This window comes from Anolis sagrei, chromosome 4, assembly GCF_037176765.1.
Source record: "Anolis sagrei isolate rAnoSag1 chromosome 4, rAnoSag1.mat, whole genome shotgun sequence".
NCBI classification, from domain to species: Eukaryota; Metazoa; Chordata; class Lepidosauria; order Squamata; family Dactyloidae; genus Anolis; species Anolis sagrei.
Window position 1 is genome coordinate 166,219,283 of NC_090024.1, and position 20,307 is coordinate 166,239,589.

At 37.4% G+C, this 20,307-nt stretch overlaps 1 protein-coding gene across 2 annotated transcripts in view; it reads right to left on the bottom strand.

Moving 5' to 3' along the window:
* Nucleotides 1–20,307, bottom strand: part of CACHD1 (cache domain containing 1) — a 146,998-nt gene that overhangs the window by 64,679 nt on the left and 62,012 nt on the right. For both annotated transcript variants that reach the window (XM_060773667.2, XM_060773668.2), the window contains exons 3-4: nucleotides 14,640–14,788; nucleotides 115–221 (exon numbers count right to left, since the gene is read on the bottom strand). In XM_060773667.2, the coding sequence (XP_060629650.2) occupies nucleotides 115–221; nucleotides 14,640–14,788 (256 nt within the window). The remainder of the gene's footprint in view (nucleotides 1–114; nucleotides 222–14,639; nucleotides 14,789–20,307) is intronic.

Genomic DNA, 20,307 nt, shown 5'->3' on the forward strand with positions numbered 1-20,307 from the left:
TGTCATGAAACCTCAAATTACAAATGATGCAGCAGCTTCAAGGAAGCATAACATTCAGTTGCTATGATACCTTACTCTCTGTAGCAACTTACACAAAACAGGTGTCTTACTTACCAGAGTTTAAGTCACGGCCAGGATTGAATGCTCTGCTGTTCACAGTAGTAGACAGTCTATCACAGCTAATTGTTCTAGATACATTGGTGTTAAAGTTTCCATCAAATCTGAAACAGACACAAAAGGAAGATGAATAAGACAAGAAAATCTGATTCTGTCTTTTAAGCATAGATTCTTTGAGTTTTTTAGAGGCCGCAGTGGCACAATGGGTTAAAGCGTTGAGCCACTGAACTTGCTGACCTAAAGGTTGGCAGTTCAAATCCTTGGTCATGGTGAGCTCCCGCGGTAACCTCAGCTCCTGCCAACCTAGCAGTTCGAATACATGCAAATGTGAGTAGATTGGTGAGAAGGCAAACAGGTGCTCCAAACAGGTGCTCCAAGCAATAATAACAGCCACACGACTAGTAGGTGTCTACAGACAATCCAGGCTCCTTGGCTTGGAAACGGAGATGAACACCTCCTCCAGAGATGGAGTTGAGCACCAGTTCCAGACACGGAGATTAAAGGGGAAGCCATTGCCTTTGTCTGTGAATTTCTGTCTCATTGTATCAAGGCATTGAATGTTTTCCTGTGTTTGTGTTTGTATATATGCTGTAATCCACTCTAAGTCTCTTCAGGGAGATAGGGCGGAATGTAAATAAAGTGTTGTTGTTGTTGAAAGACAGCTTTATTTTTGTTCTTCCCATTAGCCCCAACTGCAGTCTAGCCTGGTTAGTCACTTCTAATTGAGCAAACACTCAGGCCCCTTCTACACTGCTGTATAAAATCTAGTTTATCTGCTTTGGACTGGATTATCTGGCAGTGTAGACCCATATAATCCAGTTCAAAGCAGATAATGTAAATTATCTGCTTTGATAATCTGGATTATGTAGAAAAGGCCTCAGATAGTTGTACAATAGTTATCACATATAAATGGAAATTACAATCTAACTTGAAGAATCTGACAGGTTTCTATCCACTACAATGTATGAAGCCAAAATTTAAGCAACAAAATGGAAGTTCTATTATATATGTCATTTTGAAAGGAGAAGGCACAGATTGTTAATGTTAATATTGCAGAAAGATGTCTTGATCTAATCAGAATCCTATCACACAGAGGTTTAAATGCTTGCTCTTCTGTTTCCTATGGGCTTTGGTTCTGATCACTCATTCCTCTTCATGTGTACAATCTGCATTGAGTAAAATCTGTTTGCTCCAATGAGAGGATTTCCCCTCCAAATCATATTAACAGATAGAAGGAGCATGAAAATTGGGGCCACAGCATGAGGGCTGAAGGGCTTTAATTCTCTGCTACTTACTGTGATTCCTGTCTAGATCAGGAATGCCATGCCCACAATTTGCAGTGGGAAAACCTCTAAATTTTCTGTGTTTTCCAGTGGAACACTTCAATTAGTTATGAACTGTGCCAGGCTAAAATTCAATCAAGGGAAGACAAGGCAGACATGACTTTATTGTATCTTTAAAATGTGGAACATCAAGAATATTCTCTCTCTCTAATTAAATTAAACATCTAATTAAATAGCAAGTCTCAACATTCAATCATTTTTGGTTTGATACTGAAGTATAGATAGATACAAGTAGTTTCTAGTCCTCTTCTATTTCTTGTTATTCAATGGTGCCCAATGAAACTACAAAGAAGACAACATTAATATTCTCAAGCACGTCTGGCGGGGACGAGAGATAGGGCCTTCTCGGTGGTGGCTCCTCGGCTGTGGAACGCCCTTCCTACCGACATTAGACTAGCACCATCTCTAATGGTATTCCGCAAAAAAGTGAAGACCTGGCTGTTTGAGCAGGCGTTCGAATAATGAGTGCAATGATTGGTTAATGAACACTGGAATGGATCAATGGATGACGAATCTGGATCATGTTTTGATGATGAGATGATAGTGAATGGCTATTGTAGAAATTGTTAATTGTTAATTGTTTATTAATTGGGTAATGTGTTAAGTTGTTAACTGTTTTTATACTGTAACTTTGAATTCTGCTGTCTCTTATTGCTGTGAACCGCTGTGAGTTGCCTTCGGGCTGAGAACAGCGGTATATAAGTAAGGTTAATAAATAAATAAATAAATAAATAAATAATATATCTTATTTTGCAGCATCCTACCCTACGAAATCTATGGGGTTGCCATTCATGGATCAACAGGTAATTTGAAGGCACATAAGAGAAAGCTAAGAAAATTGTGTCTTATTTTATACTGTTAATGAATGATTCACACATTGTGATGAGTGCTATGTAAGAACATAGTAATTGAAAGGAGATGTTTGCCCAAAAGCTAACCAAGATGATTAAAAGTGTTGGTTTCAAAGACTGCATGTCCCTGTATGAGCCATCCCTAAGATCCCCAGGGAAAGGTTTTCTCTTGATTCCAAGACCATCACATGCTTATTTGGCAGGACATAGGAAGAGGCTTTCATAGGATGGATCTTCACTGCCCTGTAATCCAGTTTTTTAATGTGGATTAACTGCATTGATGTGGATTATAGGGCAGGACAAACTGATATAATCCAGTTCAATGCAGCTAATCCTCTTTCTGAAACTGGATTATAGTGCAATGTAGATCCAGGCTCAGTGGCCAACCACAGGCTTTAGAACTCCCTTCCATGGGAGGAGTGGTTGGCCCTCTAACCGTTCCATTTTCCACCAGTTTAGGCAGGCACTTTGAATTATTTTTAAATCATATGATGGCAGTATGGTGATATTTTTGTGGTGAGTTTTTATCCTGTTTGTTTTTATGTTTTTAAACTATTTTAAACTGTTTTAGCTATCTGTTTTAATAGTATTGTTTATTTTTTAAAACACTTGTAAAATTAATTTCATTTAGCTTCTATTTTAAATTCTGAGTAGGAGAAAAGTAGGACATAATTGAAATAATAAGTACAATAAAAGAAATAATATTCATGCTTACTCAGAGATACGTAACACTGAGTTAATATCTTAACTTTATAGGGATTTTCTGTTACCACTTAAAAAGTGAAATGCTCCAGAGCAGTGGTTCTCAACCTGTGAGTCCCCAGGTGGTTTGGCCTATAACTCCCAGAAATCCCAGCCAGTTTACCAGCTCTTAGGATTTCTGGGAGTTGAAGGCCAAAAACATCTGGGGACCCCAGGTTGAGACCCACTGTTCCAGAAGATCTCCTGTATGCATTCAGGTTGCCTCTCAACATATGGCAACCACCTGAATTTCAAAGGGTTTTCTTAGGCAAGGAATTTCTTTTTTTGAAACATATTCTGCAGCACTGCTTCTTAAATTGTGGGATCCCAACCCCAAACGTCGTCCCCTTACTTCAACGTTGGGGTCAACAAAAAAGTAAAACATTTCTGAATGTCACCTAGACATTCAGGAGCCCCTGGTGATGCAATGGGTTAAACCCTTGTGCCGGCAGGACTGCTGGCCAAAAGGTCGGCGGCTCAGCTCCAGCTTCTCATACAGGGACATGACAGAAGCCTCCCTTAGGATGGTAAAACATCTGTGCACCCCCTGGGCAACATCCTTGCAGACAGCCACTTCTCTCACACCAGAAGCAACTTGCAGTTTCTCAAGTTGCTCCTAACGCGAAAAAGAAAACTTGACATTTACATGAATCTGTTAGCAACAACATACAGTGTTCACAGTGAACTGCAGAAAAGGTTTCAGCTTGTTTAATAAGCCTTGCAAATGCTGATTTAAGTATGAATAATTTTTTAATTTATATACCTGTTTTATATACTTATACACCCAGGATCATGTAAACATTTCTTGAGCAGGAAGGGATTACACATGGAAAAATAGTTGCTGATTTCCCATCCAAGTGCTAACCAGAGCAGCTTAATCTCCAAGACTGGACAGGATCTGGTGTCCTTAGGGCAATTAGGCTATTTTGTGTCAATAAATGCCCCCAAAATAATAAATGTATATATGTATAATATGTATATATGTATAATATGTCCACTGCCTCATGGATACTGCATCCATCATCTATATATTTAGGGGTATTTATTGGCACACAATAAATGTGCCAATTGCTTCTTTCTAACAATTGTTCAATCACCTATCAGTTTTACTTTACAGGTGCTCACTTGTGGCTTTCAAATGTACATTTTAACTGAAATAACCACATGAGGATGAGTGGAACTCTTTAGCGCTTCTTCTCTCCGGCATTTTTCTCCTTGTGAAAAAGGAGACAATGTGAAAAAAAAAGACTCATATATGCAGACAGTATTTCCACACAATCTGGACACACTGAATTTCTCTCCACGAGAAAGTTGCTCTTCATGTGCAGAGATTGACTGAAGCAACATGGAAGGAGGCAGGACTAGAGCATTCCCATAGGCTTATTTTATCTCCTTTTCCTGCCACAGAAAAAGATCTAATGAAATAATACCTATGGTCCATATTTTAAAAATGCAAAATTGAATTTTCAATCTCCAAATAAACAAACAATATGTTCAAGCCATGCAGCAAAGAAAGGGAATGGTGTTGTCTAACTAGTTTCCCTATCTTTGTAACACAAAATAATGTGGGTAATACTCACACAAATTTCAGAACCTAATTTTTAATAACAATTCTGGCAAGTTAACTTGTTGCTCTGGAAAATGTGGTTCTACCATCAGAAAAGATAGAAACGTGATCTTAACATTAACTCTGAGAGAGACAAACACACATTCCCACCCGCTCCAACCTTCTTCTTTCTCTCTTTCCCTTTCTATATTATATGAAAACCCTTCCTTCTGGATTCACTTTAATGAACAACTGATCGAAACTGCATCCCAAGGGAGAAAACAGAACTGTGACTCCCACTTTGATCTCTTCCCCATGGAGAAATTCGCTCCCTGCCTAGCTTGCAAGATGTTCATTTGATTGACGTTTGCTCTGATGTGCAAACTGCTTTGAACTTCAGACATTTAATTCCCATCAGGCAGCAGTCATTTTTATTCTCCTTCAACAGGATTTACAAGCAGAAGATCAGCAAATGTAGAAGATAAAATAAATTTGCAGAAGCTTTGAATCTTACATCAAAACAGTGTTCAAGTAAGCTCCAATTGGATTTCATTCAGCCTCTATTCACAAAGTAAATCAACTTCTATGTGGTTTCAGTTTTGGAAAAATGAAAAAGAGGGAGAATGTGTATTTAAAAATGACACTCACCAACTGAGGTTTGGTTATGACATTAAGGACCATCCTTGTTTTTATACTCTTTGTTTAAAAATCTATAAAGATGTTCTCTTCCATTTCGGTAAACATAATTACAAAAACCTAACACAATAATTCAAATTCACTATTTCCTTAAAATGTTAAAATGTATATGATTTATTAACACAAAGCATATTCTTATAATCAATAATGTATTTGCATATTGCAGCATTGAATAGTAAAAAGCAAAAAGAGGCATATTTTCATGAAAATGAACAAAATCTGGCTACCAGTATTTAAAAAACTCTAAAATCAAAACAGCAAATAAAGAACAACACTCAAAAACAGGAATTTTAGACAAGAAACAATCAGTGCCAGCTAATCACCTCCCAACAAAGATTTTCCCCAGGCAATAAGAAGCCAGACCTTGAAGCTGCTAGGCCATTAAATGATAATCATGGTGGCCAATTGAAATTTAGCATTCTGTTTCACTTCATTTTGACATCTGGGAGTAGCCCCCCTCAAATATGGGGAATAGAATCGTCTAAAGCAGTGGTTCTCAACATTTGGATCCCCAGATGTTTTGGCCTTCAACTCTCAGAAATTCTAAAAGCTAGTAAACTAGCTGAGATTTCTGGGAGTTGTAGGTAAAAACACTTGGGGGCCCACAGGTTGATAACCACTGGTAATGCTTCAGGTAGTGTAGCTAGGTATTTGCAGGATTGGGAGGGTCACTTCCCAATCTTTTAGTCCTGAACAGAGCTTTATTCCCAAACTATCCAAAGAAAGTGACTGCCTAGTCATTTGTGTTTGGAAATAGATTCCATTGGGAGTTGGACCAGGTTAAGGGGATGTGAGAATTACCCTATCAAAAGCAAACTGATCACTCACATTACAAGTTACTGAAAGCTGTATAGACGGTAATACACACAACTCCCAAAACTTAAGTTAGCATGGAAGGCGGCTAGCCCTCCTCTTCCTCCTTTTGCCTCCTTGTTGTCTCTCGATGTTCTTTTGCCTTTAGGACGGTGAAGAAAATTCATCTCAGATGTGGAGAGAGAAAAGGACGTCCATTGTTGTTTTTATAACTTGAAGATATTTGCTTGATTCTTTGTAGACTGACATGCAGACTGAGATCCTCTATATTTCAAGCTTGTTATATATATACACAGAGCTGCCAGTGGCACAGTGGGTTAAACTGCTCAGCTGCTGAACTTGATGATCGAAACATCGGAGGTTCGAATCCGGGGAGCGGGGTAAGCTCCTGTTATTAGCCCCAACTTCTACAAACCTAGCAGTTTGAAAACATGCAAATGTGAGTAGATCAATAGGTACCACTCCAGCAGGAAGGTAACGGCACTCCATGCAGTCATGCAAGCCATATGACCTCGGAGGTGTCTATGGACAACACCAACTCTTTGGCCTAGAAATGGAGATGAGCACCAAACCCCACAGTTGGGCACGACTGGACTTAATGACAGGGCAAAACCTTTACCTTAACCTTATATATACACATTTTCCATTTTCTTTGATCTGCACTCCAATACATGTTTATGTCTGAATGTACAGTGCAGGACTCGCTGAAACTAATTAGTAGAACAGACTATGTCGAGGTTAATGGAAGATGGGCTGGAGAGAGAATAACATTTGTTTGTTCTAAGAGATTACTTTAACAATGCTTCTTATTACACTATTGGGAGCCCCCGGTGGCACAATGGGTTAAAGCCTTGTGCCGGCAGGGCTGCTGACCGAAAGGTCGGCGGTTCAAATCTGGGGAGCAGGGTGAGTTCCCATCTGTCAACTCCAGCTTCTCATGCGGGTTCATGAGAGAAGCCTCCTACAGGATGGTAAAACATTCAGGAGTCCCCTGGGCAACGTCCTTGCAAACGACCAATTCTCTCACACCAGAAGCAACTTGCAGTTTCTCAAGTTGCTCCTGACACACAAAAAAATTACATTATTTAACATGGGTTTTTTTCCTGGGTTATAAATGTCATTTCCTAATTGGTTATTTCATAAAAACATGGAAAAGATTTATTAAACTGCAAAAACTCTGTTTTTGTGAGACACCCTGCATAACATTTTGCTATAGTTTTTCAATGAATATCTCATTGAGTCTCAAGCAATTCAACATATTTTGTAGCAGCCATAAAAACAAAGTTTCTGGAATTTGACAACTACTTTCAAAGTAAATACCCCACAATTAAACAGGAAATAACACTTACAAACCAGGAACAGAAAACAATTCAAATGTTGTTACATAGTGTTTTTCTATAGTTTTTCCCCCCCTCCTATATCCAGGGTTTCCTGCTACCTTAAAATTTCACCATAATTTTAATATAGTTTTAATATCTCAAGATATCAGAAATCAGATAAATGTGTGTTTAAATTTTTTAAGTGAAGTAAAATTTTAGAACATCCTTCCACATGTTTTGAAGTACCCTTTGGAGTTTATTTCTCTCTGCATCTATGAAAAATATTTTAGGAAGCCCTCTGGGCATTATATGTCTTAACACTGGGCTTTAGGTTCTCTCTACTCCATTCCATATAAGGATTCACCTACAAATTAAAAACTAGTTTCTAATTTGTGCATAGTTTTGCAATATACATATACCCAAGATTTAACCAGTTTATCAGAACTTCCAAATCTTGTTTCCATGCTCTTGAAATTCCATTAGGCTGACACGAATTGAGTTTAGGATGCTTGCAAATGGAGTTCTACAAACAATATGAAAAATTAGGATGGAGATCCCCTTATCTCTTGGCTTAACAACCCATGAGAGGGCAAGTAAACAAAAGAAAAGCAGTGATAAAGCTAAGCTGCAATAGCAAATATTTGAGCAGCCATTTAAAAAAGGCGAGTCAGACCACTTCTAAAGGAGTTATCACATTCTTAAAGTAAATGATCTTCAAAAATAGATCTGTAGGTTTACTCTTGTAAATATTACATTAATGAATGTAAGGTATAGTTGTCAAGTAATATTTTAGAGTGATAAGAATTTCCTGTGTAGCTTTTCCATCAAGTAGGTAAAAGCATTCCTTCAAGTCTTTTTTTACTGTAGCAGACTCAATTAGGGGGCATATTAAAACAAAAAAATAAGCAGCTAAAGTGTGTTAAAAATATAAATTACCTATCACCGTGTCTGTAATCCCGTATTTTGTTTAACTTCCTTCAATTTCTCTAAAATCTATACCCAATATATATGAATGCAAAAATAACACTCAAACAACACCTAATACAGCAGCATTTCTCAACCTGGAGGTCGAGACTCCTGGGGGTCATGAGGGGGTGTCAGAGGGGTTGCCATAGACCATCAGAAAACATAGTATTGCAGAAAACCATCAGAAAACCATAAGAAAACATAGTATTTCATGGGGGTTCTGTGTGGAAAGCTTGGCCCAATTTTATCATTGGTGGGGTTCAGAATACTCTTTGGTTATAGATGAACTATAAATACCACCAACTACAACTCCCAAATGACAAATCAAGACCACCCCACCCATCGCCACCAGTATTTAAATTTGTGCATATTGGGACAATTTTTGTCCATTGAATGAAAATACGTCCTGCATATCAGATATTTACATTGTCATTCATAACAGTAGCAACATTACAGTTGTGAAGGAGTAAGAATTTTATGGTTGGGGGTCACCACAAAATGAGGAACTGTATTAAGGGGTTGCGGCATTAGGGAGGGTGAACCACTGTAATACAGGAATACTGTCCATATATATGGATGATCACTGTTGAGACACAATTGATGCTATGATTATGTTATTGGCATTATTACTATTATTATCATTCCACATTGATCTCAGAAACCAAGTCCCAAAATGGTGCACAATTTTAATAAAAACAGTTTCTCCTGTTTTCTGTCTTTTATCTAATTTATGTTAATGCAGACATAAAAGATAATAAGGATACAGTGAGAAAACTATAGGCAAATGCATGCCAATCACAGTGAAATCATTTCAGTCCATATGAATGGAGCCATATGTTACTGCCATCATGTAACCTGGAACATTTCATGATCAAAGTTATCTTATAGTCTTATGTTCTTAACTTAAGTTCACATATTGCTGTTTGTCATGGTGTCAACCAAGTATCCAGTCTTAGTTTTGCAATTACTGTGCAGGGTTGATACATCATTTAAAATTATTTATTGTCTGCAATCTGCACTATGAAAGCAGATATTTCCCTCACTTAAAAAAAGAATTTAAGGTCACACAGTGAAAAATATATTCATAGCTTGAAAACAGACTTAATGGCATTCCCAGATAAAAGATGGCTGCTGGCTTAGATGAAGATACTGGGGAAAGAATTACAACAAGACTGAGAATCTCTCAGCCAACAGGGCCACTGACATGCTGGCTGGTAGATTCTTAAAAGATGAAATTATTTAGATGACTTTAAAGGTGGACTAGATAATTTATACAATCAGCCATCACAGTTAAATATATTCTCCAGGTCTAAAGGCAGTGTGTTACTTAAGGAATTGCAGATGGATTTATGACCCGATTTTCCCTAAAGCTTTGGAAACAGGATGCTGGAAGAGATTATCCTTTGGCCAGTATCCAGCACAGGTCTACTTGGGTCTTCATATGCCTATTAATGCTCAACCCTGAATCCAATAACTTTTACATAAGTACAGACGAACCATTCCCTAGCTGATTTCATGGGTCTGTTCTAGCTGAAACTACCAATAGGATTTAGGCTTTGGAGGTCCATCTCTGAAACAGATAAACTCTTTTAAAGTTGCAACTGTACTCAGATAAACAAAATTATCCCATGGAAAGCACTCAAAGTAAAGGGAAAATGTGTGCTCATCTCTACACATAATAAAAGTGAAAAATGTTATGTGTGTATGTGGTGGAGGTGTCCACTTACACAGACAGCTCCCCACATCCACAAACAGGCTATAGCTCAAGTGCTGGGAAGCTTCCAAAGGCACTCCTTCAACTGACATTGCAGGTTACAGCGAGTGCCATGAACATGTAGCCCAAACACTGCCAATGTCCTTCCCAAACACTAACCATCCAAGGAATGCTTTCATTCAGGGAGAATTTCATCCTAGATTTGATGTGTTTCCTCTACCACAGGCAGGCATCCCAGGATTCCTTGTGTGGAATTTGCATGACCCCGGCCACTGCCTCTCTTAACCGTTTCCTAGGCACACAGCAAACAGAAAGGAATTGACCAGCAACTGAACAGATTTGGAGGAGTTTGGGGGATTGACTCAACAGGAGTTCACCCTGCATCAAGGCAGAGCACGCAGAACTCCCATGATCAGGTTTGGGGGAATTGACCTTGATTTATAGGAGTTGTAGTTCACCTACATCCAGAGAGCACGGTTAACCCAGTCAATGACAAATCTGGACTAAACTTGGCACACAGACCCAACATGGCCAACTGTGCATACTGGCAGGGTTTGGGAGTGATTGCCCTGGGAATCTGGGAGTTGTAATTCACCCTTATCCAGAGAGCACTGAACTCAGCCGACGACGGATCTGGATCAAACTTTACACACAGAACCAACATGAGCAACTTTGATTACTGGCTGGGTTTATGGGTGATTGATTGCCCTGGGGATCTGGGAATTGTAGTTCACCCTTACCAGATATCACTGAACCCAGCTGATATCGGATCTGTCCCACACTTGGCACACAGATCCAATATTTGAATAATGGCAGAGTTTGGGAAGGATTGATTCACAATTCTGGGAATTGTAGTTTACCCACATCTTTATGCATTTTCTATTGGGAGCATTCATAAAAAACAAAAGGAAAGACTGACTTTTTTCTAATAAATACCAAACTGATATTACTAAACTTCAAAAAACAAACAATGCCTTTCTCAAATAACACAGGCACTGCTGGGTCCCAAAGCTAGTATATTAATAAAGAAAATACAAACAAGTGTAAATGGTCTACACTAGCCAGATCAATGTTCATCTTGCTCAACATCCTGTTTAAGAAGCCCAGGGCTCAGATACAAGCACATGCCAAGCACATGCCAAGTTCCCCTTCCCACAGTATTGTTCTCTACAACTGTTATACAACACCATCCTAATGAAAAATTATAGAACCCAATAAGGTAGTACACAGCCCTGTCATCAATTAAGTCATCTAATTTCCTTTCCATAGTAATTTTATACATATAATTATTGTAGCAAATTCCATATATTAAGTAGGCAATGTATGTTGGTTTATCTGTCCCGGATCTCTTATCATTCAGCTTGTAATGGTTGTAAAAAAGAAACTTTAAAAAAGTTCCTTGTTTATTTTCTACATGATACACATAATGTCATAAATGATGTACATTTAATTCTACATATTCTTCACTTTTCTATTGTAAAAGTGCAAATCCCAATATCAAAAGCCCCCTGAGTGAGGAATCTGGTCTAATCTGATCCATACCTTTCATTAAATAACTCAAAATGTTTAGTAGTTTGATCTTAAAGAAAATCTGTGTATATTTAGTTATGCAATTGTAGGCATCACAATTTTCAATGTGGCTTTTCATTGCAGAATTTTTGTAGAATATAATCTCAAATAAGACAAAAGGAAACATGAAAGTGAAATGAGATTGTCATGTTGACAGTATTTGTCACTTTTGCTTTGTCTGGAGCAAATATAGCTCATTAAATGTTAATGTACAGTAAATAACTATGAAATATGACAAGGGTTTTGGCAGAGCAATCAATCTGAGACTAACATTTAAGACAGATCCTTGGCTTTCATCTGTATCTCAACTCTCCTGAATTAGGCCCCTTCCACACAGCTGAATAAGATCCCACATTTTCTGCTTTGAACTGGGATATATGGCAGTGTGGACTCAGATAACCCAGTTCAAAGCATGATATTGTGGGATTTTCTGCCTTGGTATTCTGAGGGCCCTTCCACACAGCCCTATAACCCAGGGTTATAAGAAAGGAGGAATTGTCTTTAGCAATCTCTAGAGTTACTACACGATCAACCTCTGGTAGAAGCTGGCAACAGAGTAGCACTGGAGGACCTAGAAATTCCTATACATAAGATATTAATCTAATCCACAAATAATCAAACCTGCAAATGTAGAGGGCTGAGTATATTACTATTACTTTGAATGACGCAGTGTCCGATTTTTTTTCTGAGACTAGGAGGACAATTTTGATTTAAAATACAAAGCTGCTTATTATCAGGTCAGATATTTTGCATTGTCTCTTTATTTCAGCCTTTTCCCATTCATAGTGGCCCAATGTTGGCCAAGAATGATTTAAACTGGAGCCCAAAACATGTAGAGGCCATGACATTGTGCTACCTGAACTTTTCAAGTACAGGTTTCTAATCACTGCGTGCTCAGTATCTGGATTTAAAAAAAAATCTTGTAAATCATTCTTGCTTAATATTTAGAAGCCTGCTTTTTCCTCATTCTGCCTAGTCTTCCTCTACATTGCACTTCTATATCTTCAATCCTCAGTAGCACATTAGGACAACCTGCTTTGCATCTATGAAAACCTGGGTCTGCTTTGCTAATATATTATATTATGAAGAACTATGTGTGTTGTTGTCCTGCATTTTTTTAAACTTCTCTACGTAATGCATTGTTATCCGGCAAGGCAGCCATTGATGGAGTGGAACTAATACCAGGATAATTCTGTTCGCCATCTTCAATAGCGCAGGGCAATGTGCACCCTGTAGCCATCAGACTCTGCCCCCCTTTCCCCATATTTCCCCACAGGGCCAGAGAAATAAGGAAGAAAAAGGGTTTAGGTTATCTAGGACAGGTGGATTATGACACGGTGAGACCAGGAATCCTAAACTCACCCCATAACCCCCCCCCCCAATATCAAAGCCTAAAGTGACCACATAGCCACTTTATGTGGCTTTTTTTCTATTTTCCCCCTTCTTCTAAAAAGCTTAACAGATTTTTTTTTTTTTTGCCTAGTGATGCATGTTAGATTTTTTTTTATTGGAATTGAATACAATTCCTATTCTGTTTTTCAATTCTAGTTTTTTGGGCCAATTTCAGTGTGTGTGTGAGAGAGCATTTATAGTCAAACTGCTGCGCTTTTTCAAATTTCTACTGACTGGATCCCAGTGTATGGTACCCAATGTTGTGCATTTTCAATGCAAAACTTCTGTATATTCAGAAATAAATGCATAGCCATTTCAATGCTTCCAGTATACCCTTGTATGTTCACACACCTGAATAGCAGCTCCTATAAAGAACAGACGCTGCTGTTTCTAGGTTATCTTAAAATAGTCTAGGAAAGGTGAGATTGGTAAAGGAAGAAATGCATACTGGTATTCTCAAAACCACACTGTAAAAATCATTCCATTAAAAAATAAAAGTAACTCAAAGAAGGAACTTCTCACTAAATTTGTACCCGTGTTCCAACAATGGCTTGATCAGTGTAAATCAGTAAGTCATAAGTTATTAAACAGGTATGTTTTTATAGGATCATATAAAAAATAATCTGGATAACTTGAAAGGTATTCATTCAGACATCTGACAATTATTTACAATATATAATTGCAACGAGGGGCATACAAATTCCATTGTTTTTATTTACATATTTATGAGCTGTCTTTATAAATTGAGTCCTTTCCCTTTCACAATGACAAAGATGAACTACAGACAGTGTTTTCTGCAATTTCTCTGAATTTAATTACCATTTTCATATAATACATTTTTATTACCATTTACAAAGTTTTACATGGGTCAATTATCTTGATCAGTCAATCAAGAGAGAGCACTAAAACAATGATGGCATTTTTTTAAAAAAAGCAGAAGCACTTATTGTGTTTCTGAAACTGTTATTTCATGTATTTAAATTGGGTTTTAAAACTTTTGCACTTTAATCTTCCCACTTATAATATTCTTACACAAAGATGTTTCTTCAATTTTTCACAGAACATTAATCAAACCTCATGACATTAAACCAGTGGTTCCCAACCTTTAGTTCTCCAGGTGTTTTGGACAGCAGCTCCCACAATTCCTAACAGCTGGTAAGTTGTCTGGGATCTCTAGGAGTTGAAGTCGAAAACAACTGGAGGACCAAAGGTTAAGAACCATTGCATTAAACCCAACAAAACCAATTACATCCCCATGCTAAAATAGCTAAACTTTCATATAAGGCCTAAACTCTGTATAATGAACACATTGCATTCATGCTTTACCACAAACAGAGAAAGACTAGATAAGGGAAATGTAAAGTATAAATTTAGAGTAGAACAATGCCATATTTCCAAAATCTACACAAAATCAAAATTCACTGTAAGTAGTTTGTTATTCCAAACCCTTGTACAAGCCTTTCTCATTCAAAGTCAGATCTAACTGAGCAGTTAAAATAATGATATTTTAACTCTGAAAACAACTTGAAGATACACAATAACAAGAAGGAAACAGCTACTGGGAATACTTACTCCATCATAGATGGCGGAATGGTGCAGCAGTCTTGAATTGCCGTCAAGGGTGATGTCAAATGAGCAGTGTATGACGCTTCAACTACATGCTTGTTTCGATTTACCACATCCAAGTAACGGTTAAACTTTTCCCGAATTTTTTTTGCGAGCTAGAAATGTAAAGAAAAAAATACAATGAGAACTGCTTTTCAGTTTCTGCATTCTATATTCACTATGTGAGTCATAATAAATAAATAGCTAAAATATCATAGAGAGTCCAAAAAATAATCATAGTTCAGTACAAATAGTCTGGTATTTCAAACTCTTTTTCATTCAAAATCACGTCAAGTTGAACATTGCATAAAAAGCTTTAACTCTGAAAACACAGACACACAACAAAGTGTTAACTTCATCGCCCCATTATGTGCATGTAGCCTTAATGAATAAAAGACATTTGGACACATTTGTCAGATGGAGGGAGTATAAAAGAAATGCAACATCTTGAGGACACATACTATATTTAATACTTTTCTTTCAGTATTTAGGCTTCAGTTGTAAAGTACTATGTGCACAATTTAAACAGACAGGGTAGACAACAGATAGAGGTATTATGTCAGCATTTTCCCCAGCTTTGCTGCCCTGAGGTTGTGCTCGATTCTGGCCACAGGGGGGTGCTGTCGCTCCATCCTCTATGAAGAGCCCTTGATCACAGACTTCTTGTTCTTTTGATTTTTTCTGGTATTTCCTTTTTATGATGCCGTAAAATACCTCTCTGCTTAAGCAGTGCCTCAGTTCTCTCCTTACAGCTCACAGATGTTTTCAAACTGCTAAGGCGGACAGTGAGCTGGACTGAAGGTTTGGTGCTCACCCTGATCCGGGCTTTGACTGCCAACCTTTTGACTGGTAAGATTTATTGCTGTTGGTGATTAACCAGCTGTGCTACAGCCTTTTTCTGTCCTGGCCAACTATTATCTAACCCAGGGGTCCTCAAACCATGGCCCGGGGGCCAGATACGGCCCTGCAAGGTCATTTACCCGGCCCTCGTTCAGGGTCAACCTAAGTCTGAAACAACTTGAAAGCACACAACAACAACAATCCTATTTCATCAGCCAAAAGCAGGCCCACACTTCCCACTGAAATACTAATAAGTTTATATTTGTTCTTCATTTTAATTATTGTATTGTTTTTAAGTGTTTTTTGCACTACAAATAAGATATTTGTAGTGTGCATAGCAATTAATTCATGTTTTTTCCAAATAATAATCTGGCCCTCCAACAGTTTGAGAGACTGTGACCTGGCCCTCTGTTCAAAAAGTCTGAGGACCCCTGATCTAACCCTTTCAATGCATTGCTTTCAGAACCCAACCCCTGAGGGTATCTAATTATGGCCAGTCCATTTCAACAAGGCAAGTTCTTTCCTTTGGGTGCTTCTGTTAGCGCATTCTGTTTTCCACCCAACTATACAAGACACAATTAGTTTTTACAATTCCATGAATTAACAAGATCCTCTTGTCTATTTGTCTCTCCCTCCATCCCTCTCTCTCTGTGTGTGTACAGGTTTTCTGTCCTGGCCAACTATTATCTAACTCCCACATTGCATTGCTACCCAAGCCCTGAAAGCATCTAATTATGCTCAGTCCATTTCAAAGTCTTCAAAATTCTTCCAAGAAGTTTCCTACAACTCACAGCCCAAATGAAGAAAGAGAATAATCTTTTAACAATTTACAGCTCACAGCAAAATGTTCAATATCACAGTTTAATGCATTCTGCCTTCAGAGACAGATAAAGTTCTTTAATTAGTAATGTCTAACTGGCTGGCTTTCAACACTCTCCAATCAGCAGTCCCTTACTCACTCACACATAACATCTACCTCAAGGAACAACCAGAAAACACAACTCAATTTGTATACTGAAATATGTAATTGGTCTATTCATTAGACTCTAAGACTGACAAATGTCCTTCCTAACTATTAATAACAGGTCAGTTCATCATGATTTAGCTTCTTACGTGAATAATGAGGCCAACACCGATAAGAGTAGGGGACTTTGACTCAATTGTTTCCATCAAATAATACAGCTCAATTACAGGTCTCCAAGGAACATAGTTTTTAGCAGAATGTTGTTGAAATGAAATGACTTGAAGAAGTATACTTAATTAGTATTGTAGAATGATTTATTATTAACACACCAGAGGATATCTAATTGTCACAACTGAGCTGTGAATCCAGTACCATTTAATCATTTTCACTTGTTATGATATAGCTGAGTAGGTTGGCTGTTCTTCTCCATGCAAAGCAATACAAAATTATACTCTTTCAATCCAGAAATATAAAACTAAAATAACTTAAGTACATACTAAATAATTATATATATATAAGATTTCTAAAATAAAACAGTTACAAAACATGCTTAAAGGTATTTTGCTCAATATGGATAAATGCAAACATGGTCTATTTTATATATATATTATAAACTTGTATTTCATAGCACATACATTTCTTAGCTTTACTAATTCATACAGAAGCTTTGTGTATGTTATACTAACTTGCAATAGTTTGGCTTACATAATAGAATACTATATTTCATTGCATAATAGTCACATTCTTAACTCAGAGTTTAGTTTGATATGAAATAATCCATGTGATCCTGAAGAATGTATTTCCCCCTTCCTATCTTCACTTCACTTCACTTCATTTCTTAATTATTTCTATCTCCAATTCCTATCCCCAGTGGCGCAGTGGGTTAAACCCTTATGCCGGGAGGACTGACAGGTCAGAGGTTCGAATCCGGGGAGAGTGCAAATGAGTTCCCTCTGTCAGCTCCGGCTCCCTATGCAGGGACATGAGAGAAGCCTCCCACAAGGATGGTAAAACATCGGGGCATCCCCTAGCCAAATTCCTTGCAGATGTCCAATTCTCTCACTCCAGAAGCGACATGTAGTTTCTCAAGTCGCTCCTGACATGGAAAAAAAAATCTCCCATGCTGATTTTGGTTATTTTTTTTAATCAGAATTTGTGCTTCCCTCTGAACCAACAAACATGGCTTGCTTGAAGTGTTACAATACAAATCTGGCTATTCAAACAAGAGTTCTGAAATTTGTGACTAGAGTTTTGAACCCCTCACCCTGCACTTTTATAATGTTAGTGCAAGGAATTAGAAAATGTTCTTTTCACTTCACTTCTATTTCTTTTGTACCAAAATAATAGTTTATATGAAAAAATGCTGCTCAGAAGGCTGATAACTCTTGCAACAAAACTGGAAGGTTACTGCTGCTTCCCCCTTCCGAGGACCTATCTCTAACCACATGATAAAAATTTAATTTTAGTTCTATTAGATTTTGTTTATAATAAAAAAGAAAATACAAAATAGTGGTTGAAAAACAGAATGAGAACTATACAGAAAAACCATACCTCATACAGTCCTGTTTGCTTATTATTTGTGTGAAAACACTTAAAATGCTACTACTCCTATTTTCAATATAACATCAGTGAATCTCTATTTCTCCAGAGACAGCTTACTCATTTGCGTATACTCCTTGTGCTTTAAATGCTCTTTTTTATTGCCAAACTCTCACTGATATTTCCTTCCTCTCCCAACTCTTTGTCCTTTCACCGGTGCAGCAAGAACAATATACTTTATTAATGCCAGCAATAAATTTTTAATGTTATAAAACAGTATTCAAAAACTGCTTCATTTAAGGCAACACTGAATTAATTATTCTTGATTTAACAAATGGTCCGGTTCTAAGAAGAACACGCAGAAATTTTAGCAGCTTGGTGCAACAATCTTACGAAAATTGCAGAGAATTTAACAGGACAATACACATCTATATCATGTAAAACAACACTTGGCTACAGAAGTAGTTTAACAAATCTATCTTATCTATGGTCACTCATTGCTTCCCATGTGGCCTGATAATCACTAGCTATTGTCTCATATAATTCAAACTAGGCTGTTTGCTACATCTATAGTGATTTTATCATATCCTCTACAGATACTATTTTGTATGTTCCATTGCCAAGCTGTATCCGATATCATCTCTTCAACTTATAGCTGGATTTAGGAGGCAGGCTCATCCCCTATCTGATGACAGGTTGAATTACAAACAGGAGATCTATAGGAATGCCTGCTATCTATCAGCTGTTTCTTTCCATATGATACAATGCTAACACCTTCCTTAGAGCTACAGTTAAGCCTGCAAACGTGATTTGTTTACACAGCAGTGACACTTCCTGACCCTTTTCACAAGCAAACTTATTCAGGTTGCTGCATGTACAATTTGAGGAGCTACTTCTGTAACGGATATCAAAGAGGGTGACCCTATCAGTTATCACTGCTGGCATATCCTAGCAAATCTTCAACAAACAGATGAACTCGTGTATTCTAAAAAACCTGAATTGCATATTTTAACAATGCCCTGCAGAATTACTTCGTACTGAGGAGACATAATCCAGTATAAGTCAACTGAAGGCCACCTGAAACTATGTGAATGCATCATATGAGACTGTCCCAAAGGAGCAATCCAGAAAGACAACTCCATTGTTCTATATATTTCAAATAAGGAAACTCAGCTCAATTTTAAATTCGAAATATATCAGTTAGAATACTGCACTATATGTCTCTATGTCTAAAATTATGGCTGGCAATCCACTGATCTAAACTAAAATAGGCCCATTCAGTCAAATGCTGCATAGTGACATAACACATCTAATAGACTCAGTGGGTCTAATCTAGTGAAGACTAAAATGAATTTTAGTATTATGTTTACTTTGTGTAATTCTTTGTTTCTTAGTTTTTTAATTGGCTTTGTTGCTGAAGAAAGCAGTTGCCACTCAAATCGTTGCATAAATCTGGAAAATATGTTATTTATTTACATACTTTGATAATATACCACTAGATATCGAAGTAGGATAGAAACCAACACACAATACAACAAGACTTTTTTTATTAGATTGAAGTCAGCTTGTAAGAAAAAAATCTATCCTAGTTAACTCTTGAATGTGGCTTGTATGAAAATCTTATCATAGATAGAATGGCAAAAAGTTTGATAAGTCATCATCTGTGAAAAAAACACTGTGGCACTATCACACTAAATGCCACATGATTAGATAAGTATAGGGTGTAAAAAGAGAACACTGGACTATCAAGAACAGAAATTCATGGGACCTTGGAGAAAAAAGAAGGAGTTTCTTGATGAATTTTTAAAATAAGATTGTTGCTGGAGTAAATTCTAAGATGTTAATTAAAAATTGAGAAAAATCTAAAGCCAAGAGAAGAAAATTCACTCTAATTCAGTGGTTCTCAAGCTTCCTAATGTCGTGAACCCTTAATAAAGTTACTCGTGTTGCAACAAAATTATTTTTGTTGCTACTTCATAACTGTAATTTTGCTACAGTTATGAATCATAATATAAATGTCTGATATGCAGGATGCATTTTCATTCACTGGACCAAATTAGGCACAAATACCTGATATGCCCAAATTTAAATACTGTTGGGAGGGGGGGGGTTGATTTTGTCATTTGGGAGTTGTAGTTGCTGGGATTTATAGTTCACTTACAATCAAAGAGCATTCTGAATACCACCAATGACAGAATTGGGCCAAAATTCCCACACAGAACTCCCATGAACTAGAGAAAATATTGTGTTTTCTGATGGTCTTTGGTGACACCTCTGACACCCCCCTCATGA